Source organism: Pantherophis guttatus, chromosome 4 (assembly GCF_059756535.1).
Source record: "Pantherophis guttatus breed Tessera chromosome 4, ASM5975653v1, whole genome shotgun sequence".
In the NCBI taxonomy this organism is placed as follows: Eukaryota; Metazoa; Chordata; class Lepidosauria; order Squamata; family Colubridae; genus Pantherophis; species Pantherophis guttatus.
Genome location: NC_142066.1, coordinates 66,768,730 through 66,783,800, shown reverse-complemented (window position 1 = coordinate 66,783,800; position 15,071 = coordinate 66,768,730). Strand labels below are relative to the sequence as shown.

Genomic DNA, 15,071 nt, shown 5'->3' with positions numbered 1-15,071 from the left:
TCCAGTCTCTACTTAAAAGCCTCCAGTGATTGAATACCCACAATGTCTGAAGGCAAGATGTTCCACTGGTTAATTATCCTCACTGTTAGGAAGTTTCTCCTTAATTCCAGGTTGCTCCTCTATTTGATTAGTTTCCATCCATTGTTTCTTAACCTTATCTGGTGCTTTGAAAAATAAGTTGACCCATTCCTCAATCAAAGTTTCAGTTATGCTGAACTTATGATCTGTACCTGAAATTATGCACTGAAGAGTCCTGATGGTCAAAGGTTTAAAATTTGGCACTTGGCACCCTGCCTGCACTTAGGATCACAAAGGTGCTTCAAGTCCCCCATCTATCTATCTCTCCCCCATCTATGCATTTCCTCCCCCTTCCTTTCTGTGCTCCACTGTCCCAGGTGACCTTAACTGTCTTCTTACTCCCACTGATGATGAGATGTTCCTAGCGTGGCTGCTGGGCTGGGCTGGTGGTGGTTGGGCTTTGTTCCAGAGTTGTGGCATGCCAAAAAATTCCACTGTGCTACACTTCTGAGAATTGTTTTTTTTCTTTTTTATTGAAAAGTTTTAAAATATTTTACAAACAAATTCCCCACCCCTTCCCCCACCCCTTCCCCTCTCCCTCCCCCCTCCCTGACTTCCCAGAGCAAAATACAGGGTATTGCATTTAACAAACATAATCTAACATAAGCAAGAATTGCTTTTTTTCATAGAGTGAAATCTAGGCCCACCCAGTACAACAACCAGGCCAGGTACAGCTGTGGCAGTACCTGGCCTGGCTGTTGTACTGGCTGGGCCTAGGTTTCACTCTATGAAAAAAAGCAATTCTCAGGAGTGTAACACAATGGAATTTTTCCCATTGTGCTACACAATGTGCTACACTGCTGTTGTACTGGCAGTGGAACGCAGGGCAGTAGGGGTTTCAGACTGCAGATGGCAAGGGTTATTGTAGCTGGAACTGGGCTGAGGCGGCGCTGGCTTTCCTGAGTGTGGTAAGCAACACCAGAGCCACACAGTTCTGGAGCTGCTTGCCATCCCACTAGGCAGGATGCAGGGCAGCCAAAAAGGCAGAGATGAGTGAGAGTTGAGGTGAGTTTAAGTCAATCTGGTACCTTATTGAGGCTTGGGGCTGGGAGTGAGCAAGTTCAGAATGGTTTGGATTGAGATAGATGAGTTCTTTCTTAATGAACCATGTTTGCTGGCCCTGCCAGGATTGTCATTGTTAAGGGATGTGGTCATATGATTTCTTGCTTTATTACGATATTGGTTAATGATGGAAATTCTCATCCCAATTGTGGAGGGCTCCCTGTATACTGTTATTATCTGATTTATGTAGCAAATATTTCTCATATGATTTCTTTCTGTATGCTTAATTTTTGCTTTTGTTCTAACTGGTGAAAAATAAATACCTAGCTATAGTATATTATAATGGGATCTCTTTCATAAACACATTACAACTTGTTTAGACAACTCTGTTCTATAGCCTCTTTTGAAAAATGAAGGCTAAGAATCAGTAGTGGGTTTCAATTTCATTCGCTACCGGTTTGCTCGTGGGTGCACGTGCGCACAATACTTCTGCGCATGTGCAGAGACATCCGGGCAGGTGGGCAGAGCCCCCCACCGCCACAGCTACTTGTTCGCCCGATCTGGGAAGAACCTGTAGCAACCCACCACTGCTAAGGATACTAGAATAGGACTATCATACTTAGGCTGCAAAAATTCTGCAGGCCACTAAATGTATGTAAGGAAAAGCTTGTCTGCCATTCCCCCAAAATTATCATATCACCCGTCTCTGTTATTTTGTGATCTATCTTTTCTTACAGAGTGAAATCAAGGTTTCTTGTTACTATTAGCAAGAAATGTTAATTTTTTTCCTGTCGTTTAGGAATCAAATGGTTATTTACAGCCAAGATCTAGTATCATTAATTGAAGTATTGTGAGTCAGATAACAAAAAGCAGACTCGTCAGACCAGCCTTCTGGGACTTTATTTGGCTAAAAGAATTGTTTGATGTGACTTGAATATGATGTGCCAAGCTGAGATGGCATGGCAATAGCAGGTGTGGCACTGCTAGAAAACTAGCCTCACAGTTTTGTATAAGAAAATTTCTCTAACTAAACAGAATGAATGAAATGCATGGAGCAGACTTGAAACATGTATTTGGGACTGGTTTCTATGAAGCAGCAAAGAAACATGTTTGGGACTCAGATATCTAGATACCATTTAAATATTTGGTCCCAGTGCTTACTTCTTTGTTTGCAATTGCACAGCCAGTTCCAGTTATTATTCTGAACATGCTTCTTAAAAATTAAATGAAGAATGACTATCTCCCCCATCTTTCCACTTTGAAAGTCATCTGCTAGAAAATGTTAGTGTGATTACATATCTATTGAAATTACCACACAACTCTGACTTATCTGGGGGGCATAACAATGTAAACGATGTTAAGGCATGAAATATGAACACCAAAAACTCTTTGGTGCTCAGGAGAAGAGCCAATATGTAGCATATTAAATAAAACGTATTTATTTACTTGGTTATATATTTCAAAGGAAGGTTTTGCTGAGGAATACCCAGATTAGAAAAACTAAATTCTATTTAGTTTTAAAGCAGAATTTAGGAATAACCAGCAGCAAACTAGTGTTTGCTTTAATGTTAAAGCTATTTGCACAAGAAGGAGGCTAACGCCTTGTAATTGCCACAGTATAAGTGGTTGAAAAGTGCATGTTATACATGTATTCTCCCAAAAATATACTTCAACCATTTATGTGCAAAAAAGGTAGGAATATCGATGTGGAAAAGAATGTGCACTTCCCTTATCTGTCCTTTTTAACATTTCCTTTCAATAAATAGAGAATTAATATATGAAACAATGTGGAGTCAAAATAGAAATCGATTCAAAAAGATATTCCAAATTCTCCATAATCTGTTTCTCCTTATTCATCTGTCTGATATATTAACTTCGTTGCTCTTAGGGCCATACAAATCAATATGAAAAGGTAATCATTACTATAACTTTTGTTGATTTCAATAGGATTTAATTGAAAATAGCCTAGCTTCAATTCAGTGTGTTAAAAGAATTGAAAAGAATAATAAATTTATTTGCATTGTGACTTGATACAAAAAGAGAGACCAGCAAATATACTTTCTAATCTTTTGGCTTTGTTCAATTCAAAATCTGCCTTTAGTTTTAAAATTCTTGCTAATCAAAAGCCAACATCATGATTCGCCTTGTTTTTTTATGGTCTTGGAATCACTATCAAAATTATCTGTATCTTATTTGGAAAAAAATAAACAGAGAACTTTCCTAACTTAATGGGCTTGCTCTTTTATTATCAGGGAAAGAAAGTCCTCCAGTAAGCGATGCTCCAGATGACACTGATGAGCCCATGCCTGTACCAGAAGATCTTTCAACTAGCACAGGAGGATTGCCAAATTCTAGAAATGAAAGAGTTTTGGGTAAGGTTGTTGATACATGGAGTGATTCTGCTCTGTCATGCATAAGATGTTTCACTTATACTTGGGAGAAAGATGTTTAAGTCTGTACTCTCATTTTTGACAGCCTCTTTTTCATGTTTCTTTTCTGTCTGAATTTTTTAAAAAAAAGTTCAAAAGTTGATATTTAAAGAAAATATCAGGCAACACTCTAATTTTTTAAAAAAAATCTGTTCAGTTTTCCCAAAATGATGTGATAATGAAGAACTAAATGTATAAAAGCATGGATTAGAGGGGGAGAGGATTGGAAGGCATACAAATTTTTCTAGAGCTAACTTGGTTTACGCTTTAAAAATTTAACATCTTTAATTTAAATAGAGAGAGTACCTGGAATACTTATCTGTAATGCCAAGTCATATAAGTTTTTGGTCTCCAGTTAATGGATTGAAACTCACGGTTGGCTTCACTCATTGATGCTTTTTCTATTGTTTACATTTTTAAAAAAGAAGTCACATAAAAGAAAAAGGATAGATGGAATAGGGAGAGAACAGTAAAAAGATTGCATTAGAGGAGGATAAAAGAGAGAGAAAAAAGAGATGGGGAAAACTACTAATGATTAATTTTAATTATAAGTACCCTAAGGTAAAAAAAAATAGAGGCTATTTATCTAAATCCATGTTATGTATTTCTTCCTCTATTTGTGTCCAAAATAAGACAGTGTATCCATATTTTTTAAAAAGATAGCTAAGTGTTCAGCTACTATACACATATACACATACCTCTACTTAATTTGATGTGAGTGTATATGTGTTGTCTCCAGTGCATAAATTCAAAGTATACATATATGTGTATGCAGTATCTATACAGCATGTATGTATATGTATTTAAGATTAACAACTCTGAATTTAGTTATGCAGAAGTCTAAGCTTCAATTATTTGTTGTTTAGCTGGTAACATAAATCAGAGCAAAACCCCTTCTAATTTGAGATCAATCCTGTTATTGAGGGGAAAATGGCAAAATCAGACAGGACAAGACTGACAGGCATAAGTTTGTTTGGAAACTACTGTTGTCCAGATGACTGAAGCCCATTTATTACCAGATGCTCATAAAGAGAGTTGCATGTCATTCCTTTATTGAAATAACTTGTATGGCTTCCAGTTTGTTTTCCAGGTAAAAAGCCAGAATGGCTTAGAGTCAAAATAAAACCACTTTTTCACTTAGAAATCTCCCAAAATCTGGGTGGTCTTCTTACATGTCCTCAATCTGCTTGATATTGATCCTGTTCAGACTGAGGAATGTGCCTTTGTATTGGCTGCATCTAGACTCTGAAGTTTCTGTCTAGGGAGGCCTGTCTTATCTGTACAGAGAGTCCTTAGTTTTTGACTTAAAGTATTTGTTTAATGACTATTCAAAATTATAATGGCACTGAAAAAAAGTACTTACAAACAGTCCTTACATGAATGTTGCAGTATCTTTGTGGTCACATGATTAAAATTTCAATGCTTGGCAACCAACTGACATGATGGTTGCAATGCCTTATACTTTGATCACATGATCACCATTTGCAACCTTCCTGGAGATCTTCCAACAAGCAAAGTAAATAGGGAGAGTTGGATTTGCTTAATGACAGCATGACTCACTAAACAACTGCAACATAAAGATCATAAAATTGGGGGGGAACTCATTTAATGACCACATCACTTAGCAATGGAAGTTGCAAGTTCCTGTTGCAATTGTGGTTGTAAATTGAGATTATCTGTAGCAACATTTCCAGAGGCCTTCAAAGTAAATTTGCTGCTTTATTATTATTATTTTTTACAAAGATGTAGGGATCCTCTACATATTATTTTAAATATTGCTATGTTTTGATTGAATCAGCAAACCATCACTTTATACTATACTGTGTCGAGGGCAATTGATAGTAGATATGGAGAACATATACTGTGTGTATTTACATACTTACACAAATTTTCCCATGTTTCCTAAAGTACAGTTATGCAAATAATTCCTTATGACAGTGTTATGGTCATATTGGGAGATTTCCTGCTTTGCTACATGTGAATGTGCATTTGTCTATGAACTAATTAGTGTGGTTTCTTCCCAATCTATGTTTCTTTTGATTCCAAGATAAGTAGAAAAGAGATAAGACAAAACTTTTTATCATGACAGTTGCAGCACAGCCATGAGGAAACATTCTTACACAGTAAATGTAATGGATAAAGTTGCTAATGTCTATAAAAACATTTACCTCTTTGTTTTCAGAGGAACAAACAGAATTAATGTATAAATGGATTATAGGTTTGGGAATTCCTTTTATCACTATTCTGTAGAATAATAGTTTGGGATTAAAACAATTTTATCTCCTCAGATTTTACAAATAAATCTATCATCAAAAATAACAAGAATTATATCTTAAATATGGTCAGTACTACCATTGGCAGATGAAGTTTACCAATTGTTCAGTATTTTTATTTAGTTTCCTCAAAGAAAGAAAGAAAATTATATCTGGAGAAGAACTATATGTTCTTCTACAACATATACCTTGGCCAATAAGATGGTGCGATGACATCAGCAAGTATTGTGGGCCCAATTCAATCAAAATAGAGCTGGAAGGGAGGTCTTCTAGTCCAGCCCCCTGCTTAAACAGGAGACCCTATACCATTTAAGTGACTGTCCGGTCTCTTAAAATCCTCCAGTGATTGAAGCACCCACAACTTCTGAAGGCAAGTTGTTCCACTGGTCAATTGTCCTCACTGTTTCTCCTTAATTCCAGGTTGCTTTTCTCCTTGATTAGTTTCCATCCCTTGTTTCTTGTCCTGTCCTCTGGTGCTTTGGAAACTAAATTGACTCCCTCCTCTTTGTAGCAGCTTCTCAAATCATGCCCCCCAGCCCTTTGTTTCTCTAGATTAACCAAACCCAAATCCTGTAATGTTTTTTTATATGTTTTAGTCTCTAGGCCTTTAATCACCTTAGTTGCTCTTCTTTGCAACTAAGTCTCAATATCTTTTTTGTAATGTGATGACCAAAACTCAATGCAATATTCCAGGTATGGCGTTACTAATGATTTATAAAGCAGTACTAATAGTTCATGTGATTTTGATTCTATGCCTCTGTTTATACAACCAAGGATTGTATTAGCTTTTTTGGCTGCTGTTGCACTCTGCTGACACATCTCACAGTTACTGTTTTTGAGCCAGGTTTTGCCTAATTTGTACTTTTATCCAGTAAAAATGTTTACTACCGGTTCTGTGGGCATGGCTTATTTTGTGGGCGTGGCCTGGTGCGGGGGTAATGTGGCTGGCTGGACGTGGCAAACTTTTTTTTTCTTTTAAAAGCATTTTTTCTACAACTTCTTCGGCCAAAAAAATGCTTTTAAAAGTAAATAAAAAAGCCTTTGACGATCAGGCAACTCAGCTGGGATCATCAGAGGCTTTTAAAGGCATTTTTTTTCCTACAACCTCTTCAGCTGAGGAGTAGAAAAAAAGCTTTTAAAAGCCTCTGATGATCCCAGCTGAGCTGTGCGATTATCAGAGGCTTTTTTTTTTTACTTTTAAAAGCATTTTTTCGGCTGAAGACATTGTAGAAAAAATGCTTTTAAAAGTTTAAAAAAAGAAAAGCCTCTGATGAGGTGGGTGGGGTAAGCAAGCGGCGATCGGGCCAGGGACCGGTTTGGGGGCATGGCCAGCCAATGTTATTACTGGTTCTCTGAACTACTACAAATTTTTACTACCGATTGTTGTGAACCGGGAGCAACCCACCACTGCTTGTATCTTTGGTTTTTCCTACCCACGTATAAAACCTTGCTTTTCTCCACATTAAATTTCATGTTGTTGATAGGGCCCATTGTTCAAGTCTGTCAAGATCTTTTTGGATCCTGAGCTTGTCTTCTGGGGTATTGGCTATTCCTGCCAGCTTAGTGTTGTCTGCAATTTTGATGAGTTTCACTTTTATTTCCTCATCTAAGTCATTTATGAAGATATTGAAGAGTACTGGGCCTAACATGGAACCTTGTGATACCCCACTGCTTACTTCCCTCCATGTAGATGTACTATCAGTAAGGACTACTCCTTCAATATAGTTTGCACAGTTACAAATCCATCTGGTGGTGATACTATCTATCTCACATTTTTCTAATTTACTAAAAAGTAGATTATGGTCTACTTTGTCAAATGTCTTGCTGAAGTCTAAGTTTATTATGTCCACAGTATTTCGCTGGTCTACTGATTTAGTCACTATGTTGAAGAATGAAATAAGATTGATTTGGCATGATCTGTTTTTAACAAACCTGTCTTGACTGCTAGTTATTACTTTACTCATTTCTAGATGCTGGAATATCTGTTTTTTGATTATTTTTTCCAGTATCTTCCAATATTGATGTTAGGCTGATTGGTCTGTAGTTTCCTGGGTCTTTTCCCTCCCCCACTTTTTTTTGAAGATGGGAACCACATCAGCTCTTTTCCAATTCTCTGGTAGTTTCCCAGTACTCCAAGATTTTTTTAAAGATATGATATAATGGTTCTGAGATAAGATCTGCCAGCTCCTTCAGAACTCTGGGATGTAATCCATCCAGTCCTGGTGATTTATATTCATCAAGGTCAGACAGGTCTTCTCTTACCATTTGAGCTGCAGTGGCACAGTGGTTAGAGTGCAGTACTATTTCTGCTGATCATTGGCTGCCAGCAGTTTGGCAGATCAAATCTCACCAGGTTCAAGGTTGACTCAGCCTTCCATCCTTCCGGGGTCGGTAAAATGAGGACCCTGATTGTTGAGGGCAATATGCTGACTCTGTAAACCACTTAGAGAGGGCTGTAAAGCACTGTGAAGCAATATATAAGTCTAAGTGCTATTGCTATTTTCTTGCTTATTTTAAGTTTTATTTCTAGTCTGTCTTTTACAGTTAGGTTTTTGGTAGGTTGGGCTATAGTCTCTTTTTGCAAAGAATGGATTAAGTAGCTCTGCTTTCTCCCTACCACCTATTACTTCCTTACCATGTTCTCTCTTTAATGGATTGACTGTTTCATTGACTTTTTTCTTGTTATTTATATGTTGAAAGAAACTCTTTTTTAAATTATCTTTGACTGTTGTTGCAAGTCTTTGTTCATTCTGAACCTTTGCTTTCCTAACTTCATCTTTGCAGATTTGGGCCATCTGCTGATATTCTGCCTTAGTTATGTGTCCTTCTTTCCATTTTTTGTACTTATCCTTTTTGCCTTTTAGTTTATCAGAGAGATGTTTGTGCAACCGTGCTGGTTTCTTCTTGGATTTCTTGTTTTTCATTTTCAGTCATATTATGTTGGACTGGGCTTTTATTATAATATTTTTAGTGTTCTCCTTGCTTCTTGAGTTATTTTCCCCTTTAAGATTTTTATCCATGATATTTTGCTTAGGCTCTAAGTTTGTTAAAATCAGCTCTTTTAAAGTTTAAGTCACTGGTTGGATTATATTGTATTGCTTGTGTTTGCATTATGTATAATTCCAGTATGACGTGGTCACTTTCACCCAAGGTTCCAGCAATTTGAACTCCCTCTATCATTTCTTCTCTATTAGTACAATTTAGGTCCAGTATAGTTTTTCCTCTAGTTTTGGATGACAAAGTTGTCATCTAAATTGGTTAGGAATCTGTTTGATCTTCCATTTGCTGCAGAGTTTGTCTCCCAGTTGATATCAGGGTAGTTAAAGTCTCCCATTACTATTGTGGTATGTTTCCTACATACATTTATTAAGTGATTAGCAAAGTGTTCATCTATTTCTTCTGCTTGGTTTTGTAGTATAGGCTTATAGCAATCTAATTTTCCCCCTTTTATATTGATCCATTTGGATCTTAGGAGTTTTCATCCTTGGTTTTGTGTATTTTTCTAGAGATTTAGTGATCTTTTATATATAATCCAACTCTATCTCCTCTTTTGTTAGGTCTATTTCTTTTGAATAGTTTGTATCCTTCCATCAGTACATTCCAGTCATGAGTTCCATCCCACCAAATTTCAGTAATGGCAACTATATCATAGCTGCCTTCATGTACTAATACTTCAAGTTTGTTCCCTAAACTTACACTAAACTGAGTGTTAATATATAGGCATTTGAGTCCTTTATGGGTCTTGGGCATGTTTCTTATATCTTCTACTTTGTAACTACCGTGTTTCTCCAAAAATAAGACCCTGTTTTATATTTTTTTTGAATCCTGAAATAAGAGCTTGGACTTATTGCCATGCACTCAAAAGCCCAATTGGGCTTATTATCAGGGGATGACTTATTTTGGGGGGAACAGGGTAGGATTTCCATCTTTTCCATCACTCTCTACTTCACTATGTTTTTCTTTTTTTATTTCTAGACAAAAGAAAGTTCAGGACCATATTGGTTGGAAACATGTGGGAAAGTCCTATCCTGCAGTGGATAGACCATGGCTAAAATGATGATGATAATTTAGTTTACTACATTTTAACAAACAGACATATGAATACCTCAAGTTGGTATGATCATTTGTGATCTTTAGAAAGAGGCTTCTTTAAAGGAAAAAAGCTTCTTTAAACATTTTTTCAGGAGTTTTTTTGCCATTCCAAATGGTTTATGAAATATAAATATAATGAAATAGGGTAATGCGATACATTTGAGAGTTTTTTATCCAGTATACATAAGAGAGCAAATCTATATGTATGTATGTATGTATATGTCAGGTTTGGATTGGTTCACAAGAACTGGTAGTAAAACCAGCGGGAGGCTCTGCCCACCGCCCCAGATATCATCATCGGCGATCTGCGCATGCATTGTGAACTGGTAGTAAAGGTAAGTAGAACCCATCCCTGGACTATACATATACATACATATGTATATACGTTCATACATACATATGTATGTATGTATGTATGTATGTATAGTCTTCTATAAGCAACTGACAGTATCAACCAATAACAATTCCCCCGTAAATCATAGTTTCCATATCTTTAAAGAAGCCTTAAAGGAAGCCAATTACTAAACAATAAATATATAATAATAATAATAATACATTTTAGTTGGAAATTAAATAATAGTTTCCATATCTTTAAAGAAGCATTAAAGGAAGCCAATTACTAAACAATAAATATAAATTGTATATATATAATAATACATTTTAGTTGGAAACTAAAGAGAACAAATAGCTTTTTAAACTAGCCTAAAAATAGGCTAAGGCTCTAGATATGAAAGAAATTCCATAAAGTAATTTACTAGTGTCCATCTTATGCCTTACATTTCGGTCCTATAGATAAGCATTTCTTAGCATACATAAAGGATCCAGGACTGAATCTTATGGCATTCCACAGGATATTCCTTCTTGTTTAGTAAGGAACAATTCTGGGTACAGTTTTCAAATGAGTATATATCTGATTGTCATGCTATCCAGTCCACCCATATATATAGCTTGCTAATGAGAATATCATGGGGTATTTTCTTAAATACTTTGCTTAAATGAAGATACTTGGCATTCCAGCTTTCTCACAAACTATAAAGTTATCCAATTAAAAGTTAGATATTTGGTTTTGGCAAATCCATGTTTACATCTAGTAATCGCTGTATTACTTTTAAAATGCTTAACAAATAACGTTATGAATTTCCAACTATTGATGTTGAGCTAATTGGTCTATCACTTTGTAGATCTTTTGCTTTCCTCTTGAAATATAGGCACAGATATTTTTTCCTTTTCCAGTCAACAAGAGTTCATTCATTCTCCAGGATTTCTCAAAGGTGATATCTAAAGATTGAGCCAGGCCATCAGTACTCTAGGATGCAATATATCTGATCCCAGTGGTTTAAACTCATTCAAGTAAATATGTTCTTCCTGGCCATGCTTTTATAAATTTTAATTTTTAGTTCTGTGCTTTATACTGTTCTCAAGTGCCTGGCAAAACAGTCTTTTGTTGAAAGCAGCCAAAATAGAAGATATATAGCTTTGACTTTTCTTTAGTTACTTTTTGCATTTTAATAACATACAGTATAAGTCTTCCATTATTTTGAAAATATCTAAAAAAGTCATTTTCCTTATTCTTAGCATCCTTCATCTATCTAAATTTTATCCTTTCTGAGAACACCACTATAATTTTGAATTATCTAATTCTGCCTCTCCTTCTATATCCTGTATGCTCTCTTGTTTTCAAATGTTCATTTGCTTTTTCTGTAAGCACAAGGTGTCTTCTGGGTTTTTTTCTTCATTGCAACTGTATGTTGAATTTCTTCCATTTTATGTTCTTTAGTACCATCTTTAATTCCTTTTCCCAAGCAATCTTATTTCATCATTTCTCTGATAAAATCACTTTTTGGATTTGCTTATATTCAGCTTTAATTTCCCTTAAAATCAAGAACTCCAGCACTATGTAAAAGTCCTGAATCCAATCCATAAAGGAATTATGACCAGATATTTTTTAGGTGCCAATATTCATTGTTGTTGTTGCTTTGTTGTTTCCAATGGGAAAGGTCCTATTTTTTCCAAAAACAGTTGCTTGAGTTTTTATTATATTACTACAACAGCAAAGTGTAATATAGGAAACAAATAATTGAATTGCTGTTGCTCAAATCCAGTGAGGCATTTACCATCTTCTTTTTCTCCCCTTTAGAATCTCTGAAATATATGGTCAACACCCAACAGACAAAATAAAAAGTCATACATGCTAAAGAAAAAGAGGAAATGTTCTCTCCTGATTGAGAAATATGGTTTATTTATTTGGGAAGAATGCTGTTCATCTTAACAAAAGCAACATATTCTATAAATGCTAGCTAGTATGGAACAGACTGATTTCTTATGTCTAAACTCATATACTCCCAAACTCATGGCAGAGATTCCTAATCTTTTATCACTTCAAATTGTACTGGGAATTTATAACATAATTGAAGCTCCCACACATGGAGCTTTGCTGCATCTTCTTCTATTGGGAACAGGTCATCTCAGATTGGAATATATGATAGCAATGTTCCAATATCTAAGGGGTTGCTACAAAGAAGAGGGAGTCAGCCTATTTTTCAAAGCACCTGAAGGCAGGACAAGAAACAATGGATGCAAACTAATCAAGGAGAGAAGCAACCTAGAACTAAGGAGAAATTTGCTGACAGTTAGAACTTAATCAGTGGAACAACAGCCAGGATTCAGTCATGGATAAGGAACAGAAACCACATTAGCTGCAGCTTTTGATGATCTCTAATGGGAGCAGGATATTGATAGTGCATCCATCCTTGATCTACTTGACCTCTTGGTGGCTTTCAGTACCATCGACCATGGCATCCTTCTGGAGTGGCTTCAGGGGTTAGGAGTGGAGGGCTCTGTGCTATCTTGATTCACTTACTTCCTCTGTGGACACCCTCAGTCGGTGTTAATAGGAAGTGAGAGATCCAGCCCTTGCCCAATGCTTGCAGGGTCCTGTAGCGCTAGGTGCTTTCTCTGCTCCTATTCAACTTCAACATGAAGCCTTTGAGTGAGATCATCTGTCACCAGGGACTGAGATATCGTCAATATGCCGATGATACTCAGCTGTATATCTCAGCCTAATGTGAGTTAAGTGAGGCCATGGCCTTCCTCTTGCAGTGCCTGGAAGCTGTTAGGGGCTGGATAGGGAGCAACAGGTTGAAACTGAACCCTGGCAGAACCAAGTGGCTCAGGGTTTGGGGTTCTTTGGTCCATGGAGAATTGCCACTTTTGGTCTTGGATGGGGTGACGCAGTGCGTAATCTGGGGTTTCTCCTGACTCGCGACCCCTGCCTGAAGAGCAGGTGGTAGTTGTGGCCAGGGGGGCCTTTTCACAACTGCAGGTTGTGCACCAGTTATGCCCTTTCCTGGACCAACAATCCCTACTTACAGTCACTCATGCCCTAGTCACCTCCCGTCTTGACTATTGCAACATGTTCTACATGGGGCTGCCTTTGAAAAGCATCCGGAAGTTCCAGTTGGTGCAAAATGCAGCAGTCTGCATCGTTTTGTGCAGAGCTTGGTGTGCACATATTTCACCTCTCATGCGGGAGTTGCATTGGCTGCCGATTTGCTTCCGAGTGCAATCCAAGGTGCTGGTCATCACCTTTAAAGCCCTTCATGGCTTGGAACCAGGTTATCTAAGGGACTGTCTCTTGCCGGTCACATCTACCCAACCCACTGGAGTGGGGAGGCAAGGAATGTTGCGGGCCCCATCTCCTAAGGAGATACATCTGGCGGGACCCAGAATAAGGGCCTTCTCTATGGTGACTCCCTCCCTTTGGAACATCATCCTTCCAGAAATTAGGCCCCCACTCTAACACTCTTTTGAAGGCCCGGAAAATGTGGTTCTGCCAGTGGGTCTGGGGAATCCAGAGCAGGATGGAGCCCATTAAATGGCTGGTATGAATGGTGTATTGTCTCCGGGGTGAGAGTTATTATTTTAATTATTTAATTATTTTTATTTCTTTTGTATTGTGTTTTTATGTTCTATAAGCTGCCTTGAGTCACCATGTGCGAATAGGCAGCAATATAACTTTTCTAAATAAATAAATGAATAAATTTGCCTCCAGAAGTTGTGGATATTCCAACACTGGAGGCTTTTAAGAACAGATTGAACAACAATTTGTCTGAAATGGTATAGGATTTCTTATCTGAGAAAGGGTTGGACTAGAAGACCTTCAAGGTCCCTTTCAACTCTTTTATTTTGCTAATCTATTCTGTTTTGTATGTTCATTGGTGTAATTGTCCACTGATGTTTTGAAGGTTTTGTGAAGGCACAGATCTGTCTCAAGTGTTTGAGTGTGTTTTGCTTTAATTTTGCTAATTATTAAATCAATAGATGGAAACAAATGCTTGCGAATAAAAATAGATGCTATGATTTGTAATTTGTTCAAAAGATAAAATAATGCATAGTCTCAAAAATAAATCATTTGAAGCATACAATTTATGCAGCATTTTAGTTCCCCATGGCAATTCATAGCACAAACAAAGGAATAGATCATACAAATTCTTATCATAAGGCAGGACTAAAAAATGAGGAATAATAAAAGAAAGATAAGCAAACATATACAGTGGGCAGAGATTAAGGCTGAATCGTATTAATGTAAGTTAATTAAGTTGAGCAGAATTCCACTGAAAACATAAATGTTGGGAGGACTTCTTAATATGTAATGGTAAGTCTATGTCAAGCAGTAATCTTATTATTGCACAATCCAATCTGTATTTCTGTAGAAATTCATTTAATTTAGTGGGGCCAGCAGTGCAATTCTACATGTCTTCCCAGTTCCAAGAATGTGAGTTTAAGCTTATTAGTCCTATTGCTACCCAGGTGACTGTAGAATTGCAATATTAGTTGTTTGCTTGTATAAAACCCCTGTGAAACAAAATTCCTCCTCCGCCCTCCTTAGTATCTGTTAAGTGTGCAAAATTGATGCATCCTAAAACCAAGTAACACCATCAACAGTGGAGAAATTTGCCGATGATTATCACTGATCTCGAGGAAAGAAACAAACAGAAAGAAAAAAAAATCAGCTTTCCGTGCTGTGCAGGGGAGGAAAGAAAGATGGTTCTGGCTAAATGTGGAGATATGAGAGCGTGTGCTCAGTTGTGTGGCTTTTTCAGCTCGGATAATGAGGCTGCTGATGTTATCTGTAGCGGGAGGAAGTCATTTTTATCTGTGAAGCACATCTCTCCCATTCTGATAAGTCCTGTTTAGC

General features: G+C 37.0%; 1 protein-coding gene across 8 annotated transcripts in view; it reads left to right on the top strand.

Moving 5' to 3' along the window:
• IKZF1 (IKAROS family zinc finger 1) overlaps positions 1-15,071 on the top strand; it is an 80,043-nt gene that overhangs the window by 27,728 nt on the left and 37,244 nt on the right. For all 8 annotated transcript variants that reach the window (XM_087892356.1, XM_087892353.1, XM_087892358.1 and 5 more), the window contains one exon: positions 3,333-3,452. In XM_087892356.1, coding sequence (XP_087748482.1) covers positions 3,333-3,452 — 120 coding nt within the window. The remainder of the gene's footprint in view (positions 1-3,332; positions 3,453-15,071) is intronic.